At 44.4% G+C, this 20,253-nt stretch overlaps 1 protein-coding gene across 1 annotated transcript in view; it reads right to left on the bottom strand.

Moving 5' to 3' along the window:
• NCKAP1L (NCK associated protein 1 like) overlaps window positions 1–20,253 on the bottom strand; it is a 1,717,783-nt gene that overhangs the window by 698,955 nt on the left and 998,575 nt on the right. Inside the window, exon 24 of the mRNA XM_086964598.1 lies at window positions 19,802–19,895. Within this exon, the coding sequence (XP_086820724.1) occupies window positions 19,802–19,895 (94 nt within the window). The remainder of the gene's footprint in view (window positions 1–19,801; window positions 19,896–20,253) is intronic.

Here is a 20,253-nt window from a genome sequence, read left to right as displayed (position 1 = left end):
ATGTCCAAGGCAGCAGCCGTCTGCAAAACCAGACAACTATCCAATGCCCATTCAAAGGGGTACCAGAGACAGTGGAACATGGGTTACACGCAAGTAAACCAGGCAGGCCGGAATCTTAAGGACCAATCAAGATCCAGCGCCTGCAGCAGAAAGATTCCAAAGATCTGAAGCATACTCTCACGGTAGTGTTAAAGCATTTCCAGTTTCTGAGGGCCTGCAAAAGGAACATCCATTGTGGAGAAAAAGAAAGAAATAAAGAATGCTGCAAATGAGGAATAACAACAAAGGCAGTCCTCCAAATACACTGGGAAAAATGGGAGTGAATAAAAGCTAGTGTTATTCCAAAGATAGTTTGGAACAAACTAAAGAAGCTGGATCAAACAACCTTAAAACAGTGGGTAAGGCCAACCATACTAGAGGCATTAAAATTCGATCCACCAATATCCAGATATGCAGGGGAAGGCCTGCATTCAACAATGACTGTACCTCACTATAAGTTCAAGCCACCTGCAATTAGAAGGTTTTGCAAGCAGATGTGAGAGCCACTTCTTGTTGGAACAAAACTGCTTTGAGTCTGTTCACTCCGGTTAAAGTTCACCTTCAAAGTGGGAATGGAAGGCCACAATAAGCTATTCACAATCCCATGCGGAGGGGGAAACAAGACATTTTTGCAAGAAGTGACTAACTAGGAAAAGGATAAATTGTATGGAACTCCAGCTCGCATTACACAACAATCCTGATCACTAAGCATTTAATAACTCCCGTTAGAGAGTACCGTAATGAAGGGGAGAAGTGCAGAAACCAGGATTTCCTTCAAACAACAGGCCAAATTGGGTAATGAAGCATCACATGCACTGTAAACAGTAGAGTTGCATACTTGTCTGGTAATAAAAACCTCCTTATTGGCACGTTTACAACTACAGGCAAAGGGAATCGACCACAAATCATGAACAAAGCTGCCTCCAAGGGGTCCATATCTACCTACAGGGAAATGTTTCATGCAAGCTGTGAATGGAAATGTCGAAATTGGCAGAGACATAACACCATGTATTAACCAAAAAGACAAATGAGTTTCAGCTATAGTGAATGGAAGTTGTTCTAATTTCTCTAAATGCAGCATTGTGTAGGTGGTGTCCTTCATGGCTATCAGTTGTTACTTGTGTGTTTTAATAAAAGGCAGAAATAAATAACTGCAATTCAAGTAGTGCCATGGCATGTGCCATTTTTTTAAGTGTTTGAAGCGTCCATCTAAATTGCACAATAGATCTAAGCTGACTTTGCCCATGATACGATGTTGACATGTCACTTTGCACAATATCAATAACAGACCACACAATTGGCCTAATTACAGTGTCAGTTTGAAAGCCTCCATCTGACATTGTAGTATTCAAGTCCGGCCACCGTATAATGATAAAGGCAGTCAGAGTATATACTGGCTGGGGAATCCAACGTGGTTCCGACTGGCTCAAGGACTCCGTCAGCCAGTCGGAAAAGCCTCATAATCCCTGAAGGACGGTGTTTTCGCTGTAGGAATTATGATGTCTGTTTACGTCAGCCAATCCATGACATCCTTTCCTAAATGCATTTTCTATTGGACACTGACTTTGGAGGCCCCTGGCAGGGTCCCCTTCCCCTCTGGCCTCCGCATTTGGCCCTGGGCGCACCTATAGTGCCCCCCTAAACATCACTGCACCACGTGGCAGGCACCGTGAGGTGTCACAGTGCCTGCCACATGGTGCAGAGATGTTTAGAAACTTAGATTTCTCAATGGGAGCTTGTGCTACGGGTAGATTTAGCACATGTTCCCATTGAAAAAATTGATGTTTCCAACCGCACCATTTGCGGTCGCATCCAAATAATGCAGTTGGAACCGCCGACTTGTGGTCAGTCGGTTCCCAATCTGCAACGGTGTTGGTTGAAGGCAACTCTGACCAATATCATAATGAGGACCAATGATGTTTAAATTGTAAATATGAAAAGTCAGTATATAAATACTACTATCAACAACAGAAAGCACTTTATCCAAATTATCTAGGTCAAATTGTCATAATCACCTGACTGTAACCCAGATACTATTACATCACCCATTGAAACTTTGAACATATATGGTATCTGCAGGATCTCGGTAGGGCAGAATATATCAAAAGGAACTTTATCCCAATCAATTCCATCAGTCACTGGAACGGCTGAAATATTGACGAAGGACAAGTCTCTTTTCTGTTTATGCGAAAAAGAATGGGGAGCCAACACCCGTCAATCATTTCTGAAGCAGAATATTCTGGGATGAAATGGCCATTGATTAACAGGTAAAACACCTCACAAATCCAATCCACATGAACAAAAAACCCAAGGAGAGTATAGTCCAGCCATATATCCAAGGCAGGATTAGATAAGTGTGTTTCAACCATGAAATAAAAACACAAATGTGTTCTGGAAGTGGTACCAAAACAGAATAACTGTCTGAAGAAAATTAATCTTGATCCATATAGTACCCAGAGGTGCTCAACGGGATAACTAGGGGCTGTGTCTCAGCAGTAGGACTAAAAAAATCCAATTTCGAAGGATTCACCAACGGTGGATCCGTATAAATGACATCCATTATAAAAGACACAATAGTAGAAACAGGTATCATTTCTGTCTGACTGTCGACGGAGGACTCACCCTCCCCTACCCCCCCCCCCAGGGATGATCAGCATTGGTGGTGCTCACGTGTGGCAATAGAAAGTCTTGCGTAAGTGTCTGAATATTTCATGGCATACTATGAAGAATTGGACACATGGTGTAGTTTGACATGTTCAATGGAGATAAAGCGTTTGTCTTTAGAACCCGAAAGCAGTGGCAAATCACAGTTAGAGTCCCTTATGTGCCAAGATCTGGAACAGGAGCAGGGCGGGATGGGCGGAATTCCTTTTTATTCGCCATCTTTTCTCAAACCAGATCTCCAACTTTAGGAAACCATCCAGAAACTGGAGTTTGTACTTCTGCACTCAAAGAGGAAGACGCAGACAAGTATGTGTTTAATTGAGCATCAGAGAACGTCTGTAGGTCCTGTAAAATAGCACAACTGTGATCCACGACAAAGGTTGCTGGAGCTGCCACAATGTCAAGACTGTCAAGGTCTGTAACATACATGTTGATGCCAAAAAGCCCTTTGTACTGGGTCTGCCCACGTAGAGATCTTTTTGGGAGGTTATTTAGTGCTCATTCAACCCAAAAAGACGGTTCAACCAATCCCGCTCTGTACCTAATACCCTAGCCGTTAAGGACTGCTGTAAGTCACGGTTCATTCTTTCCACAGTAGAATTGCCCTCTGGTTTATATGGAGAAGAATAATGTACCTGTATACCCATGGATGTCATTGAATTGCGGCATTCTTCAGATGCAAAAGCCGGACCCTGATCCAAGTGGAATGTACAGCAGACATAAGTCCCAATAAAGACTTACAAGTCTTTAATAGAAGTTCGAGCATCAGCTGAGTGCTGTGGCCAAACCCAGTGAAATCTAAAGCAAGAATCAACTGCAACTAAGAGAAACTTAAATGCAGTATCCGAGATCAAAAAGCCACAAGGATCGAGATAAATACAGCCAAACGCTTGTTGCAAATCAAGAGATATGTCTGCGGTGGAGAGACACAGTGAAGCTTTAAATTTGCTGACAAATGTCACAATTCAGGACATATTTCTTGGTCTGTTGGTAAAAGCCTTGCCATCAATAAAGTTGCTGTCAGAGGGAGACAGTGGCTGCCACTCCCGCTGAGACGGAAGCTACACTTTCATGTGCAGCAACAATTAAAGCTTGTCTTCGTTGGGAATCCCTTGATTGCCAACCCCAGGAATAGCGACTAAAGAAACATTCTTGTAATTTAAATGATGAGTATTTAGAAGGAAAGCCCTTTCGGAAACGGGTGTCTTTCTTAATTGCATTAAATGCAGCCAAAATGTCATTATTGATATGTGGGGGCCCAGATACTTCTTCAGCGTGTGGGGCACTCACCTTGGAGTTGCTGCTTTTCCTTGCCCTGCTGCCTCTTGTGTTGGTCCCCTCCCGCCGCCTCAGCCCACAACACCGCAGTGTGGCGAGCGAGTAGCAGGGAGACCACAATCCCCAGGATTCCTTGCGGTGGAAGACGCCTACGCCCTCACCGCGCCCGGAGGCGCATAAATCACAGCTGCACCCCAGTGGAGCGGCGGCCCAGCTACTTCTTCAGAGTGGGGGCACTCACCTTGGAGTTGCTGTTTTTCCTTGCCCTGCTGCCGCTTGTGTTGGTCCCCTCCCACCACCGCAGCCCACAACACCGCAGAGTGGCAAGCGAGAAGCAGGGAGACTACAAGCCCCAGGATTCCTAGCGGTGGAAGCCGCCTATGCCCTCAACGCACCCGGAGGCGCATAAATCACAGCTGCACCACGGTGGAGCGGGGGCCCAGATACTTCTTCAGCGTGGGGGCACTCACCTTGGAGTTGCTGCTTTTCCTTGCCCTGCTGCCGCCTGTGTTGGTACCCTCCCGCCGGCTCAGCCAACAACACCACAGCGTGGCGAGCGAGGAGCAGGGAGACCACAAGCCCCAGGATTCCTAGCGGCGGAAGCCGCCTACGCTCTCACCGCGCCCAGAGGTGCATAAAATCACAGCTGCACCTCGGTGGAGCGGGGGCCCAGATACTTCTTCAGCATGGGGGCACTCACCTTGGAGTTGCTGCTTTTCCTTGCCCTGCCGCTGCTTGTGTTGGTCCCCTCCCGCCGCCTCAGCCCACAACACCGCAGCGTGGTGAGCGAGGAGCAGGGAGACCACAAGCCCCAGGATTCCTAGCAGCGGAAGCCGCCTACGCCCTCACCGTGCCCGGAGGCGCATAAATCACAGCTGCACCCTGCATCGCGGGATCGCGTGGGGGTCGCGCCAGGTTTAGCCCGGGCAAAGGGCGGGCCGTCTGTGGCCGTCCTGGGCCGGAGGCGGCCGGGCCGGGCCAACCCCCGAAAATTTCCATATTTACACCGTCGGAAGATCGAACTGTCCCGGGTAATTGTCTACTTGAGAAAGGTAGAGTTTGTCTGCTGAGGATTCCTTTGGTACACACCGGGTCCTGAATACTGACTATCTTTCTATTCGGAGACTAACTGAGACAATTGTTATTTTGTGACACTTTGAACCACTAGCAAGTGAGACGTATTAGGGGCATGGGCAAGCAAAAGTCGATGGAAGGGGGAGGGTTGGAGTCTGTTAACCCATCCAAACATCGGAAGGGGAGGAAAGCTAAAAAAACGCCCAGCCATTCTGCTTCTAACTGAATTCTGGATCGAATTGATTCTCTTGTTGGTGAGTGTGAGGAGATTTTTATTGGTAGTCAAAATCCTAGCAAGGGTGTGGGCTCTAGGCAGCAGAGCAAAGGAGTGTCAGGGGCTGAAATTGAGGCCAACCAATCACCTGCTCTCCCTGCCATGTTTTGGGTAAAACTAAGGGAGGCAGAGGGTATTAAAATGGATGGTAGAGGTCCAGTGTCACTAATGAGTGAGACCTTTGATTTCAAGGCAACTGACAAGCCCACCACTATAATTGACAGTAATTTATCTGTCTCTGAGTCACCAATACCCTGCTCTAATAGATTTTCAGTTTTGGCTAATGTACATGAAGAGCTCTCTGTCTTGCAAGTGTCACAAATTACTGGGCTAAATCCTGCCCCCGTGCCTAATCCTTCATCTAGTCAGGCCATTGACCATGACACTGCTAGGGGCAAAATTGGCTCACAAGAAATCAGCACCCTAACAAATTTAGTCACCCTCTTGAGAGATGAAATTGAGTCCATGAAAACGCTGATTACAAATCTAACTACTATGGTTGGATGTGTACTCGAGGGGGGGGCCACGTATTCTACCTGATAATACTACAACTAATGGTATTTCCTTCGTCTTGAGACCGCGCGTAGAAAAGAAGACGCACCCAGGTCAAGCAGGGGTCAGGGGAAGTGAAATAATTTCCTTACTTGCTGAAGCAGTTAGGGCAAGTAGATACTTGGTTCCCAATGAAATTAAAGATAAATTAACAACCGCCATCAACAGGCCGAAGGGCTCTAATTCAAAGCAAGATCAGGTATCCAGGGCCATCGACGCAAGAGGAAGTAATAATATAAATAGGGTGCCAGCTAGAATGGTAGTAACAGAAAATAATGCACACACTAGGAGGGGGAACATGTATTCGAATTAAGTTCATTGCCCAAACAAAATATACATGACTAATGTCCCCAAATTAGGTATGGGGAACAACGGTAATAGAGAGAATGTTGATTCCCTAACTAATAAGGCAATCCACTGGTTGCGACACGTTAGAGGATGTCGCTCGGTGATTAGGGAGGACATCTCAAAGGCAAGAAGGTTAAGTTTCCCTCTTGAAGAATACGACTCTATTGAACTAACCCTACGTTCAGAGCTTCTGGCTGAAAATGTGTTTGCCCTACAATTTAGAACCAGTCCGTCAGCGTACTCACGTATCCAGTTAAGGAAGTTTTGCCCTTCACTCCAGGCCCGTCCTGTCCACACACGGGGTGGACTGGATGGTTCTAGATCAGATAACAACGATTGACTTTCATGGGATCCGATTATAAGATCACTCGCTACCACAGGGGGTAGCCCAAACGAGGTAGTGACTGGGGTTTATGTGATGGTTAGAAGTACCCATAGTGGCGCGGATCACCTTGACATTATGAGTTTGCCTATGAGTAGGGAAAGTGAGGTTTACCCCACCACCCTTCCAAATGTAGGATCTAAATCAGGGCAAAAGAGGGAACCTTGCATAATTTCTACAATTGATGCACTTTTTTGTACGGTCAGCAACAGTAGACCCGGGGGTGGTTAGTTAATTTTGTGGAATATAGCAGGTCTAGGTTGCAGACTACAGTCTCCGGAATGGTTCGCATTCATCAATGATTTTGATGTGTGCGTCTTCCAGGAGACTTGGTCATGTGAGCCGCATTTTGCCCAGGGTTATTTCAATTATTTCGTCCCGGCAATCAAGGGGCCAAAAGGGCGCCCGATGGGTGGTTTAGTTATTTGGGTTCGGCAGAGTTTATGATTTTCTATTAAAGAGTTATCGACTAGAAGTAATGACATCCAGCTTATTAGAGTACATTTGGGTCCCTTGGGCTGGTTAGATATTTATAATGTCTATGTCAGTGGAAATAGGGGAGGGGGTCCTAAATTATAGCGACCTTGGATTCCCTTTTGGAATCTAATTCGGTGAAGAATAATGTAGTTGTAGCAGGAGATCTAAACCTAACCTTTGAGCCCCTGGTTGCTTATGACCTGTATCCTGGGGAAGAGGAAGATAGGCAATGGGGGGGTGCCAAAACTGGATCTGAAACCCTTAAGTAGGTGGTCTGAGGATGTCATTTGTATTAATGCGATTTGTTGTGAGAAGGGATTAAGAGCATCAAATCGGAGAACTGTGAGTGACATGGCAGGATACATTTGACAATGGGCGCTACAGTAGTAGGATTGATTATGCCCTCTGTAGTATGAATCTGTGGAATTTGGTAGGGGATATGGAGGTTAAGCCTCGAATATAAAGTGACCATAACCCATTGTGTGTAATGCATCAATGGTGGAAGCCAGAAAAATCAGAGCTGGATATGGCCGCGTATTGCACTCCTGAAAGCATCCTCACTAATGATCTGCGAAGGCCTAAATGGACGCACGTCATGACCAATCAAAAGGTCATGGACAATATTAGTGAGGAGGTAGACAAAGCCATATTGGTCCTCAAGCAAATAAATAAACCTGTTGAAGGTCTGGATGACATAACTAAACTACATGATAGCCTTTTTGTGGGCATCAGGGACCACTTCCTCAAACCAGTTAAGAAAAACAAGGAAGCAACCCCTAAGCCGCTCACGTGGCATAATACAGATTGTAGGAGTGCTAGAATTGCACTAGGCACTGCTATTAAGGGGAGGGATCTGGATGCTGTTGGTATAGCCAGATAAGAGTATAAGAGGTGCATATACAATGCCAAGAAGCTGTGGGATGAACTCCACTGGCAGTATTTAATGGAGGCAAGTGATAGTAAGGATTTTAGGCAATTCTGGAACATCGTCAAGTGGGGGGGGGGGGAAGGGGGGCAGTCCGACCCTCCTTGAAAATAATGTTTCGCAGGAGGAATGGGTAAATTACTTCAGACCACAATATGCACGTAATCATCTGGATAATATGATTGATGATTGTAGGCCTGTTTTTTATAAGCATGAACTTTTAATGTTAACGAAGTCTTGATGGCTCTTAGCACAGTGGCCAGCGGTAGAGTGCCGGGGCAAGATGTGGTCCCAGCAGATGTTCTTCTCTACGATAAAGAACGCTGGGGTAAGTACATCATGCTTCTGGCTAATGCTGTGGCCCAGGGAGCACCGGTCCCGGTATCATGGCAGGGAGCGGTGATAATTCCCGTATTCAAGAAAGGTGAAAAAACGCAGCCAGGAAATTATAGGCCCATCAACCTCATAGATACTATCCAAAAGGTGATCGGGAGGATGATTCTGAATAGGATACTTGATTGGGTCGAGGAGAATAGTGTACTGTCCTCCTTTCAAGCGGGGTTTCGTGAGCTAGCACGCCCGGTAGTTCAGGTCTTTCGTTTTACTCTATTACAATGGAAGACTGTGGTACTAGGCAAAGGCAGTCTCTATGCTGCCTTAGTCGACTTGCGAGCTGCTTTTGATTTAGTCCCCAGGTCCCAGCTATGGGCAGTCTTAAAAAAATTGGGTCTATCTGAAGAAATTTTAACATTACTGATGAGGTTGCATGAGGCCAACTACGCCAACATACAGTGGGGAGGACAGGGAAGGGTTACCTCGGACTTCCCGGTGGAGCGTGGTGTCCGTCAAGGTTGCTCAATGGTAAATACAGATGCTCCCACTCTAGCTGGCGTTAAGACACCGATTTTAATGTTTGCGGATGATACGCTGATTTTATCAAAGACCCCGAGTGGCCTGCAGCGGGCCCTATTAATTTTTGAGGAGTTTTGTCTGGACCATGGTTTGGAAGTCAACGTAGCTAAAACCAAGCTCATGGTTTTTAATCCGCACCATAGTTTTAAAGGTAAACTTTTTATGAATGGCCAATCGTTGGAGGTGGTCAAGGCCTTTACGTATTTAGGGATTCATGTGGCGAAAGATAACAAATAGGCCCAACATATAGATATAGCGGCACTCAGGCATAGACAACATGCAGGGGCCTTAAACATGGACATAAAAAATCTTTAACAAAGCCGATAAAGTCTCTACTCCAAGCTTATGAAGCCAAGGCTCTTAGCTCTGCGCTCTAAGGCACAGAGCTATGGGGGTTTGAGAAATTGGGGCCCTTAATAATTTCTGAAAACAAGTTCCTCCGTAACATTACTGGACTTCCCCCGAGTGCCCCTTTGCTGCCACTTAGGTATGATCTTGGTAGGAAAGATATTTCGGATTTAGCAAGGATCCGCCCAATCTTATATTGGCGTAGGCTTTGGACTACACTGGAGCTCCTGCATTATGCGGAAGCATTCATGGATATTATTAAATCCAATGTCTTCCATAAAATTAGCTGGTTAAAGGAGTTCAGAAATACCTTAGTAGGCCTGGGTATGCAAATGCTGTGGGAAAATCCAGCGACAGCTTCTTTTCCATCAAAAAATGTTCTAAAGGAGATTTATTGGGAAAAGATTGCATACCGAATCTGGAGTGGCACTGGTTCTTCGACCAGGGCTGGGGGTTTTTTAGAGGCAAAGCTTCTCCCCAGGTTAGAGCCTTATTGGGATGCCATCACCAAACCTTGGGACAGGAAGCTCTATTTCCAGTTTAGAGCAGGATCCCTACCCCTCAAGTCTTTGACCGGCAGGTGGGCTAGTGCAAGTACCAGCATCTGCCCTGCATGTGGGTATCATAAGGAATCCATTGCTCACTTTTTATTTGTTTGTCCCGCCTATGTAATTCCAAGACGAGTCTGGTTAATCCCACTGTGCAAGTCTTTGGGTACGAACATCAGTGCTGAAGCACTAAGACTCATACGCACTAGCACTTCATTGTTCATCTCAAAAGCAACTGCTAAATACTTAGGATGGGCATGGGTGCTAAGGCAGAAATTTTAGGCTTTTGACCGCTGATTGTGTGTCTGCTGGTAAGGAACATTTATCTAGTTTGATTCTGTAAAAACTTTTTATTTTAAATTAGAACTATTAGTCATTTTGTACACAGCAATCGAGATGAACTTTATTAAATCATTGTTTAAGGATTGTGCTTTTAACTATTTGTATGTGACTTTTAAATTTTCAAATGTTATTGATCAATTATCTTTGAAATCTATGGAATTTCTATGCTTTTATGAGTGCATCTCGAATAAAGCTAAATTGACTTGATATGTGTTTTAGTGCATGTGACTGATGCTATATTTGCTGTGGCTACTGCAGATTTAGCTGCTACATCCGCTAGAGAATTCCATACAGCCTGCGTTCCTACACATTGATGACTGAATGTATGTATGACATGAGTTTGTGGCAACCTATCCTTAAGATCTGCCACTTTAACCCAAAGGAGTTTGTGCTTGATTGTGCTACCCTTGAATTAATTTTGTCACCAAAAATGTGAATTATCATGAAAGAATTGTAAACATTAATACGAATCACACACAATAAATGTGGGAAATTCGGGGTCCGTATTTTCAAGTACAAGAAACAAAGCCTTCGGGTCAGCTAACTGTGCAGTGTAGTTTCGTAAAGGCAGCCCGCAATGTGTTTGAGGGTGAAAAACGCCATCCAACACAATACCAATAATGATGACATATGCAATGGAATATTACTGCTTAGACCCTATGGCATGTTGAGCTGAACCATCAGTGTAAATCATACATTTATACTGATCAAGAGTCAAAATTGTATAAGATAATGGCAATACATGCTAATATTGCAGATATTCTTTTGTTTGTAAAGAAATGTCGAAGAGTTAGTCTACATCTACAGCTGTTTAGGATGTAGCTCATTGTATCCATCTAGGATGGATGGCCTTAGCGTTAGGTGTGCTGGCTTTTGTGACAGGCTACAAGGCTGGTACTGGAATAACTACAATAATGCAGTTTCCTTGAACAAGTGGCAGTTCTCTAATTGTGGCCATCTGCCCATTAATATGTATTTTTTCACTGGATGCAAACTGCATTTTCAGTCTGTAATATAAATGCAATGTATATCCTATAGGCACTGTTGCACCTTCGTTAAAGGTGATATATGTAAATCTAATTGTGTCTAATAACATTTAAATGACCAGGTTTGTGGTATTGACACATGTGTGCAAGTGACGTTGTTTCAAGCAAGTTAGATTGTAAAGTGTAGTACTTACATTTATGCTGTTCAGCCAGTGTGTATTGCAATGTTGTATCATTTCGTTTACAGACATATGTTGCTCTCTTATAGAGTTATAACTAATCTTTGTTGATTATTTCCATAAGGAGAGTATATGTAGTACTTACATTTATGCTCCTCAGCCAGTGTGTATGTGTGTATGCATGGAACCTTGGAATGCTTGATGACTGTGTGGAATGTTGGTATGCCTGGTTGATTGGAAGAATGACAGTTGGTGAGAGTGGGCTGAGCAGCGAAGATGCAGCTCCTGGTGGGGCTCTGAACCAGCTCTGAATTGGACTTGAATTAGCCATGAACCTGTAACTACCATCTTGGAACTTGACAAATAAACCTCTACATGAAACTACTTCTTGACCACTATTATACATTACAACATAAGGATCGGAGTGTATCTATGAGTTCTGATGTCAAGCACGAAGTGGAAAAATCAGGGCGTCTTAAAACATAAAGAGGTTTAATGCGTTTTGCATATTCAGGTATGCATGTCCTACAAAATTCGAAAATCGCAGCAGAGGCTGCCATTTTTTAAGTGTATTTTAAGGCGGCAAATGTGCACATTTCTCCAGAAAATGAGGAGCAAGACTCTTTCCCTCATTGTAGATTCACACCCCCAAAAAATGACACTCAGAAATGCTATGTTCGATTTTTTAAGTTGAACTTGTAACTAAGTTCAGCAAATCTCAATATTATGCAATGTATTCTGGCCAAGTGAGGGTTTTGTTTGTTGTCCATGAGGTAGATGTCATCTACACACAACAGAGCTTCAGGGTCAATCTCATGAAGAACTAACACAATCTGTTCTGCAAAAACTCCTGAGCTGTTCTTATAGCCCATGAGATGTTGTGCATAGAACATTTGAAAACCTATTGTGCTAAAGGTGGACCAGTCTTAGCTCTCAGGAGCCAAATTGTGACTCATAAAAGCACTGGAAATGTCCAAAGTGTCTTTGTATTTTTTACGGACTACATTAATAATGAGTGCCATACTGGTTGTATTTTTCACTGCAAATGTGCATGTATGACTGTTCAAATGTCTATAGTGTGAGACAATGCGATAGGAATTATCAGGGTTCAGAACAGGAAAAAGAGGATTATTCAATTGTGAGATACAGGGTTCAATTATTCCTTGGTACTCCATTTGGGAAATAGTTTCTTTAACGGGTGCTTTAACACCCAGTTTAATAGGATATTGTTATTGTACTCGTGGTATGGACTGTAGAAGAATGAAATTATGAGGGGAATCCTTATCCTAACCAGTATGATTATGATCGTGCAGGGGCCAAAGCAAGGGCCAATCAAGATGCATAAGCTTGTTTGACCTCGTGAGGGACAAAGTATGAAAAAGAAGGTAGAATTACAACCTCAACTTGAAGGGATGCAAGCACAAATGGTGGGGGCCAATACACCGCCACCAGTAGAATATCATAAGACGAAGTTAATTTATCCCAGAATATAGCATTAATGGTGTATTTAACGTCACCTTTAATTTGAATATCTAAACTATATAGGGTCTTATTACAAGTTTTATGGTACTCCTGTCATCCCACCACCGCTGCACTGAGAGGAGGACCACCAAGCTCATAGCGCGCCCACCTGCTGAATTACGAGTGTAATCCATGGCAGGCGGTTAGTCATGGGCGGATTTTGCGGATCCACGATCCGCGGATTTTGCGGATTTGCGGATCGTAGATCCGCAAAATCGGCGGATTTGTGGATTTGCGGATCCGCGGATTTGCCCTGCTGAATGAGTCACTGCATTTGAGCTTCAACTAGTTTCAGCGACCATGTGTGTGTTACTATGCAATCGCCCCGAGGGGCGCAGGGTTCCCTTGGGTGAGCTGTCCATCATAGTGGGTCAATGGCGGAAAGACGGTGCACACTGCGAGTGTGTGGGGGGGGGCTCCCAAGCCCAAAGTCAGGCGCCCGAGGGGTGCAGGGGTCCCTTCAGCTCCTGGCCACAGGAACAGCACGAGGATTGCGCTCGTGAAAGTCAAGGATGCAAAGGCCTCTATCACAGCTGATTTTCGAAGGTAGATTTGGGAAGAAGGCACACCTGCCTCGACGACGCTCACGATTGTTTTTGGGCTGATGAATGAGTCACTTCATTTGAGCTTCAACTAGTTTCAGCGGCCATGTGTGTGTTACTATGCAATCGCCCCGAGGGGCGCAGGGTTCCCTTGGGTGATCTGTCTATCATAGTGGGTCAATGGCGGGAAACCGGTGCACACTGCGAGTGTGTGGGGGGGGGGGCTTCCAAGCCCAAAGTCAGGCGCCCCGAGGGGTGCAGGGGTCCCTTCAGCTCCTGGCCACAGGAACAGCACGAGGATTGCGCTCGTGAAAGTCAAGGATGCAAAGGCCTCTATCACAGCTGATTTTCGAAGGTAGATTTGGGAAGAAGGCACACCTGCCTCGATGACGCTCATGATTGTTTTTGGGCTGATGAATGAGTCACTTCATTTGAGCTTCAACTATTTTCAGCGGCCATGTGTGTGTTACTATGCAATCGCCCCAAGGGGCGCAGGGTTCCCTTGGGTGAGCTGTCCATCATAGTGGGTCAATGGCGGGAAGACGGTGCATACTGCGAGTGTGTGGGGGGGCTTCCAAGCCCAAAGTCAGGCACCCCGAGGGGTGCAGGGGTCCCTTCAGCTCCTGGCCACAGGAACCGCAAGATGATTGCGCTCGTGAAAGTCAAGGATGCAAAGGCCTCTATCACAGCTGATTTTCGAAGGTAGATTTGGGAAGAAGGCACACCTGCCTCGACGACGCTCACGATTGTTTTTGGGCTGATGAATGAGTCACTGAAGTCACAGGAAGAGCATGTTGTAAATATTTTACGATGGTGCCGGCAAGCTGCCAGCGCCATTCTAAAATAGTTTCTAAATTAGCTTCAACAGGAAGCTCTAATAGATAAAATAAAGCAGGTGCGAGCACCTGCTTTATTTTATCTATTAGAGCTTCCTGTTGAAGCTAACTTAGTAACTATTTTAGGATGGCGCTGGCAGCGTGCCGGCGCCATCGTAAAATAGTTACAACAGGCCAGCCAGGCTTCAACTTTTGCCCCCGGAATCCGCCGCTCGCGGATTGGCGAATTCGCGGGAGTTCGCGGATCGTGAATTTACCGAAAATTTGCAAAATCCGCTAGCGGAACGGATTTTGCGCTCACCCCTACAGGCGGTGCTGCGGAGGTTTCATGGTGTTCATCCTGCCACAGTGACAATGCCTGCAGCACATTCCTGCACAGTGTGGCATGTTTGCAACACTTGCAGGAATGGGAATGCAATTACAGGGGGGTAAAACATGTGCACCCCCCGCTTGCACCCCTAGGCCCAGATCTGGAAGGCCCCTTTAGTTGCATCTCAGCCACCCTTTTCTTAGCGGGCTCACTGTTATGAAAAGGGAGATGATAATGCAACTCATAATATGCTCAGCGGTGCCGGCGCGGCATCACCAGAATATTCAGGCCAGTTGCGGGGGAGGCAGCAGTCTTGCGGGGCAGTCCGATCACCACATTCAGAATACTGCGGGCGGTCCTGCAGTGTTGCGGTGGCCGGACCACTACCATGAGTACAATGGTCCTTAGGATTGTTGTACCTGTAATAAGGCCCATGGTCTATCTGTAGGGGCTCCGCGTGTGTCCATGGTCTCAATCGTAATAAATGTCTCTGTAGCTTTCGCTACCAGAAACTGGTGGAGAGTGTGGCATACTATGGTGACTTCAGCAGCGCTCTCGAGGAGAGTCACCGCTCAACTCATGTTCAGGAGGAGGGACATCACAGTCTGTGCCATATTTAGCAGTTAAGGCTGCAACACTCCTGTCCTGAAAAGGGGCTCAATATGGAGGAGGTCTGTCCTACTTCTTTATCTTCATGTCAGATGACAGTTGTGCAGTGGTGGCTCCTTCACTAGGGTGGAGGAGCATCGTCTCCCTGCTTTCTCACAGTGTGAGAAGCAGAAACATAAAATGGTAATAGCTACCATTTTATGTTTCTGCTTCTCACACTGCCAGAAAGCAGAAGGGTTTGGTTTGCATGACGCCGCTCCACAAGCAGGGCTGGGCAGGGGAGGAGTGGTGTTCCTGCTCACTCCTGAGTGCGCATGTCTGGGGCCGACCAAACCAGTCATGCGCACTCTGCCCTTCTCCATGCAGCCTGCAACGCAGCCGACATGGAGAACATGGCCGGTCCATTAGCACCTGGCTGGGTGGCGTCCTGACCAATCACAATGCTGTTTGCAGTGTTGTGATTGGCTTAGGGGTGGGAGCCTGGATGCCTGCTTCATGTTTCTGCTTGAGGCAGGAGTGCAGGAGCAGAAGCAAAGACGACACAGAACCTAGCCAGCGGTTTGGTACATTTTGTTTTCATTATTATTAAATTAAATGCCCCATGTGACCCCCCCTCCCCGCATGTCCCCCCCCCCCACCAGCGAGTCATGCCAGCCGTGACTGGTGTTGTATCTCTCTTTGTGGTTTCACATACACTTCTTGTGTGTGGTCAGATTGCCCTCCTCTGTCATACTGCTGGTCAGACAAGTACTGAAAGAAATGTGGAGAATGTGTATCAGGAACCTGATACCTGTCTTGAGTCCTGATCTTAGTACGATCACGAAAATTGTATTGTCTTTCAAAGGACTCCGGGGGTGGAGAACCGCAGCACTGTTTACCTTTCTGTTGTTGTTTACCTTTATCCAATGTTTTTTTTAGCAAACTCGCAGGCTGGTCTTGCATTCTTGTCAGTGCTTGACTTGGCAAGTGGTGGTACTGAAGTTCTGGTTCCCAAACTATTGCATCCTAAAGACATATATACATTAGGAATAATGACAGGCAACTCACATTTGCAGTCGGCCTCAGCCACTGTGGCAAGTCTCTGGCGTATAGCCAAAGACATTGCTTCACCTTTAACATTAGAAGGAATCATTTCAGAGACAACAGGAAAATTACCCATGAGTTTCAGCCCGAAATCGAGGGCTGGACCTGCTGCACGCTCATTCTGTATTTGTTTGAGGAAGTTCAGTAGAACGTCCTCCAGCCCAATGGGTAAACACATAGTTAAAATTCTGTGCGTTTCTTGTAGTCCCGTAAGGGGAAACACAGCTTCAAGTTGATAGATGTTTTGGGCTATCTAAAATGGTATTTCTTCATGATTAGTGGGACGTTTACCCATAATTGAATGAACAATTACAGGACTTAATACAGGCGCTGCAGGCAACTGGGCTTGCACTTGCAGAACAAGTCTAGCTGGACCAGCTAATGGTGTATGCAAAATGAATTTTGTAAGACATCTGTATAAGACAAAAAGAACATTGTATAAACCCTGGGTTTGCAAGAGATTCAAATTGGGTAAATCTGAGTATTGAGTATATCCTGCTAATTCCAGCCAAGTAGCCCTCTCATTACTGAGACTGAAACATGGGAAGGGCACCATTAAATCAAATCTGGTGCTCCCAGACAGTAAGAGGAATTTCTGCAAATGCATATGGTCTATATGCAGCAGTTGCTGGTGGGATAGTGTATGTATGAAAAGTATTAGTGTTAGCATCCACAGCTAGAAATGTGATCCATGAATAAAAGGCTTCAATTCAAAGTGAATCACTGCGTTCGCTTCAACTACAGAAGTTACTGGAGCTCTTGCAGCAGAGGCTCCTTGTCTCAGATGCGCATAGACTGACGGTCGGCACTTGGCTGAAATAGCAACATGTTGCACCATAATTAATTCATAAATGATTCTAAGCCTAGCACAAACAGGTTTGTTATACCTGCTGCTCAGTCAGTATCACTGTGGTGGTGAAATGTTGGTGTGTGAGGTGGCTGTGGAATGTTGGTGAGTGAGAGAGTCAGTTCAGTTCAAAAGCTTTATTCGATCATTCAAAAAACAATCATAAAAGCACACAGAAAATTATATACATATCCGCTAAAAAAATTGTTAAAAACATTTAAAATATGGGGGATTCAGTGCGATCACAACAAGGGGAGGAATAACGATCGGTATAGCATCTAGATTTACAGTAAGGGGTACATTCACAGTTAGGTTGTAAATTCCATACTTTTCCTGGCGGACACGGATTTCAGAATAAAAGTCGCAGTAAAAAAACAGACATCCGGTACATCAAGTGCAAATAAAAACATCATAGCAGTTTTAACAGTAGACACAGAATATTTCTTAAAAAGGGGTTTAAGGTACGCTATACGGAGATACAAGTACAGGGGGCAGATAAGCAAAAAGTGCACAGTGCTCTGTTTGGAAGTTCCGTCGCATGGACAGGGAAGTGACGTATGCTTTTTCATCAGGGGGAAAGCCACCAGGTTATGAACAATGCTTAATCTCAATCTTGTAAGGACATACTGGTGAGATTGCTTGGTGACCACTTTTAAGTACTAAAAGCCATAGCCTGCCAAGTTATTTGAATGGTAAAATAGATGTGTTGTAAACTGGCGGCTGGCTTCACTACGCAATTTTGCTTTGGCCCCCAGATAGACATGTTTGAGCTCCTGTTTAGGGATATTATTGACGCTTGCTGGATCCACAAAAACGTCCAGATCAAACACGTCTCTCTATGAAGTCAAGACATATTTAAGCCATGGGATCTGACTGAATTTGTCCAGGCGGAGGCAATCATTAATTATTCTCCTGGTGAAGCCTGTTTCATCCACTGCCCAGATAGATCTCCAGGCCATTAGAGGTCTCAATCCTGTTAAATCAGTCAAATACTCCAACCCGACCTCTTGGTGAACCAACTCATTTGAAGCCGAAGTTGGGAGGCAAAGAAGCCTCTTTAAGAAGTCATTTTCGGCCACTTGCAAATCTCCATGATGACAAAGTGAGAGAGTCAGCTGGAGGATGGGTTGAGTAGCAGGAAGGCTGCTCCTGGTGAGGCTCTTCATAACATCTTATCTAATAAACCTACTTATCTAATCTACCTTGGAACAGGACATCATTTATTCACAACAAGGTTCTCAACTTTTTTACATTCAAGCTTGAAAAACCAACTGAACTAGGTGTTCCCTAAAAACTGTGGAGTATAAATTCCTAATACCACGGGCGTCTCCTGTAAAAGGTGTGAAGGTATTGTGGACAAACACAAACACTACTAAGGGTTCCTGCAAGTAAGTACCTGAGCAAAACACCGGCAGCGCCATGTTGCAGGGATTCTGCTCAGTAACAAAACTATGCTTGGGACCATTAAACATTGGCATGTAGGGAATAACCCACCATACAACTTCAGTATCCACAAGCCTGAGTCCGACTAGCTATAGTGCTTCACTTAGCCGCCTAACCTTTCCAGAGAAACAAATGAATTGGCACCAAAGAACATAACACTCTTGACCCTCTCGGGGATCTTGGTAACAGGACACACCCTTTCGCACTCTCACTGGTACTTGCCCACAATAAGATAAAACAAGAGACACAAAGGAAGTTTATGACATTTGTTTAAAGTTTTGTGCTCTAGGATCAGGGATTTAAGTTAGCCGGGTCCCGTCTGTGCTCAGCATCGGCAGTTCAAAAAAGCAGGTGCTGAGACGGGTCCCTGTCAGATTTACTCTTCTAACTTCAGTCCAATAAACTGTGGGAAATAACTATATATTTCAGTTGGTCATATTGCCTATGCTAATGCTTGAGAAAGTGCATTTGGATGGAGTTGTCAAAGTTACCTTCATAACTGTAGTGTTGCAAACATTGGGTAAAGTGCATATATTAGAAGGTGAGAGGGAGGAGACATAGTTACTATTCTAAGTCCAGTTCAACAAACATTTGGAAGATATGTATGTCTGCGGTAATCTGATTTACTAATAGCTTTATTTTATTAAAGATAAATGTTAAAAATATCAAAAAATATTATATGATTTAATATTTATTACTAAAAGTATCAGCTGCTTATACACCCCATTACAATAGTTGTTAAACATTTAAATTACAATTAAGATACTTTTCAATTACATATATTGTAATTTTAATAAATGCTTGTATTTATTACACAAAATTTAAAAATATTATATAAGATTGAAAAACTTCAATTATTAAAATAGCTAATGAAATAACTGAGGGCTGTTAAACTTTTGTAAAATTACATATCTGAGGCATTACAGCCATCCTAGGCCCTATCTATGGTCCCAAAACAGGCTGGAAGAACCATTTTTTTTCAATTCATCTATACTCTTACTATTTTTATTTGGGTTAAAACTATACTCAGTGGAGAGTGGAACATTGTCCTTGACCTAGCCCAGGATTAGGAAGGTAGACTAGGCATGTCAAATGGAGATGACATTTGAACAGTTTGAGCGCTCAGCTGAAGTGCCAGCCCATGACGATACTCCATTCCCGTGCCAATTTTTTTACACATATACATACCTATGTTTGCTAAGCCCAATAATACATTTTGACATACAACTATGAAATACACAGCACTTTTAAGACGTCAATTGCACCAGGCTCTACTACTTACAGGTCAATCGCAAAAACAAAGATGCCATCTGCTCAGGTTTGTCAAAATTTGATCGGATCTGGACCAGAACATCCATGTTCTCAATCACCAGTTTCTGTGGACATATAGAAGGGTAAATATATCGATATGTAGAAACATACAGATGTTACTGTAAATAATAAGAATCCATCCTCAGTTAGATGTCATTTTCATTTACTATAGTATCATAGACAAGTAACAATGGATAACAATATACAATAAAGAAAAGTAATAGATACAAATACCTTTAATGTTAAAGGGAGCTATGGGAAGGAGGTAAATTAGAAACAAAGCAAAATGCCTGCTAATTCTGCACTTGGCAAATCATTTAAAAAGTTATCCATTACTTTTTAAAGTCCACATGGGTAATGCTTTTGGTAGCTTTTCTCAGTTCAAGGCTATACTCGAAAAGAGAAGGTCAACTCACATCAATT

Source organism: Lissotriton vulgaris, chromosome 1_1 (assembly GCF_964263255.1).
Source record: "Lissotriton vulgaris chromosome 1_1, aLisVul1.2, whole genome shotgun sequence".
Taxonomy (NCBI): Eukaryota; Metazoa; Chordata; class Amphibia; order Caudata; family Salamandridae; genus Lissotriton; species Lissotriton vulgaris.
Note: the sequence above shows the minus strand (reverse complement) of the source record. Positions and strands in the feature narration are given on the sequence as shown.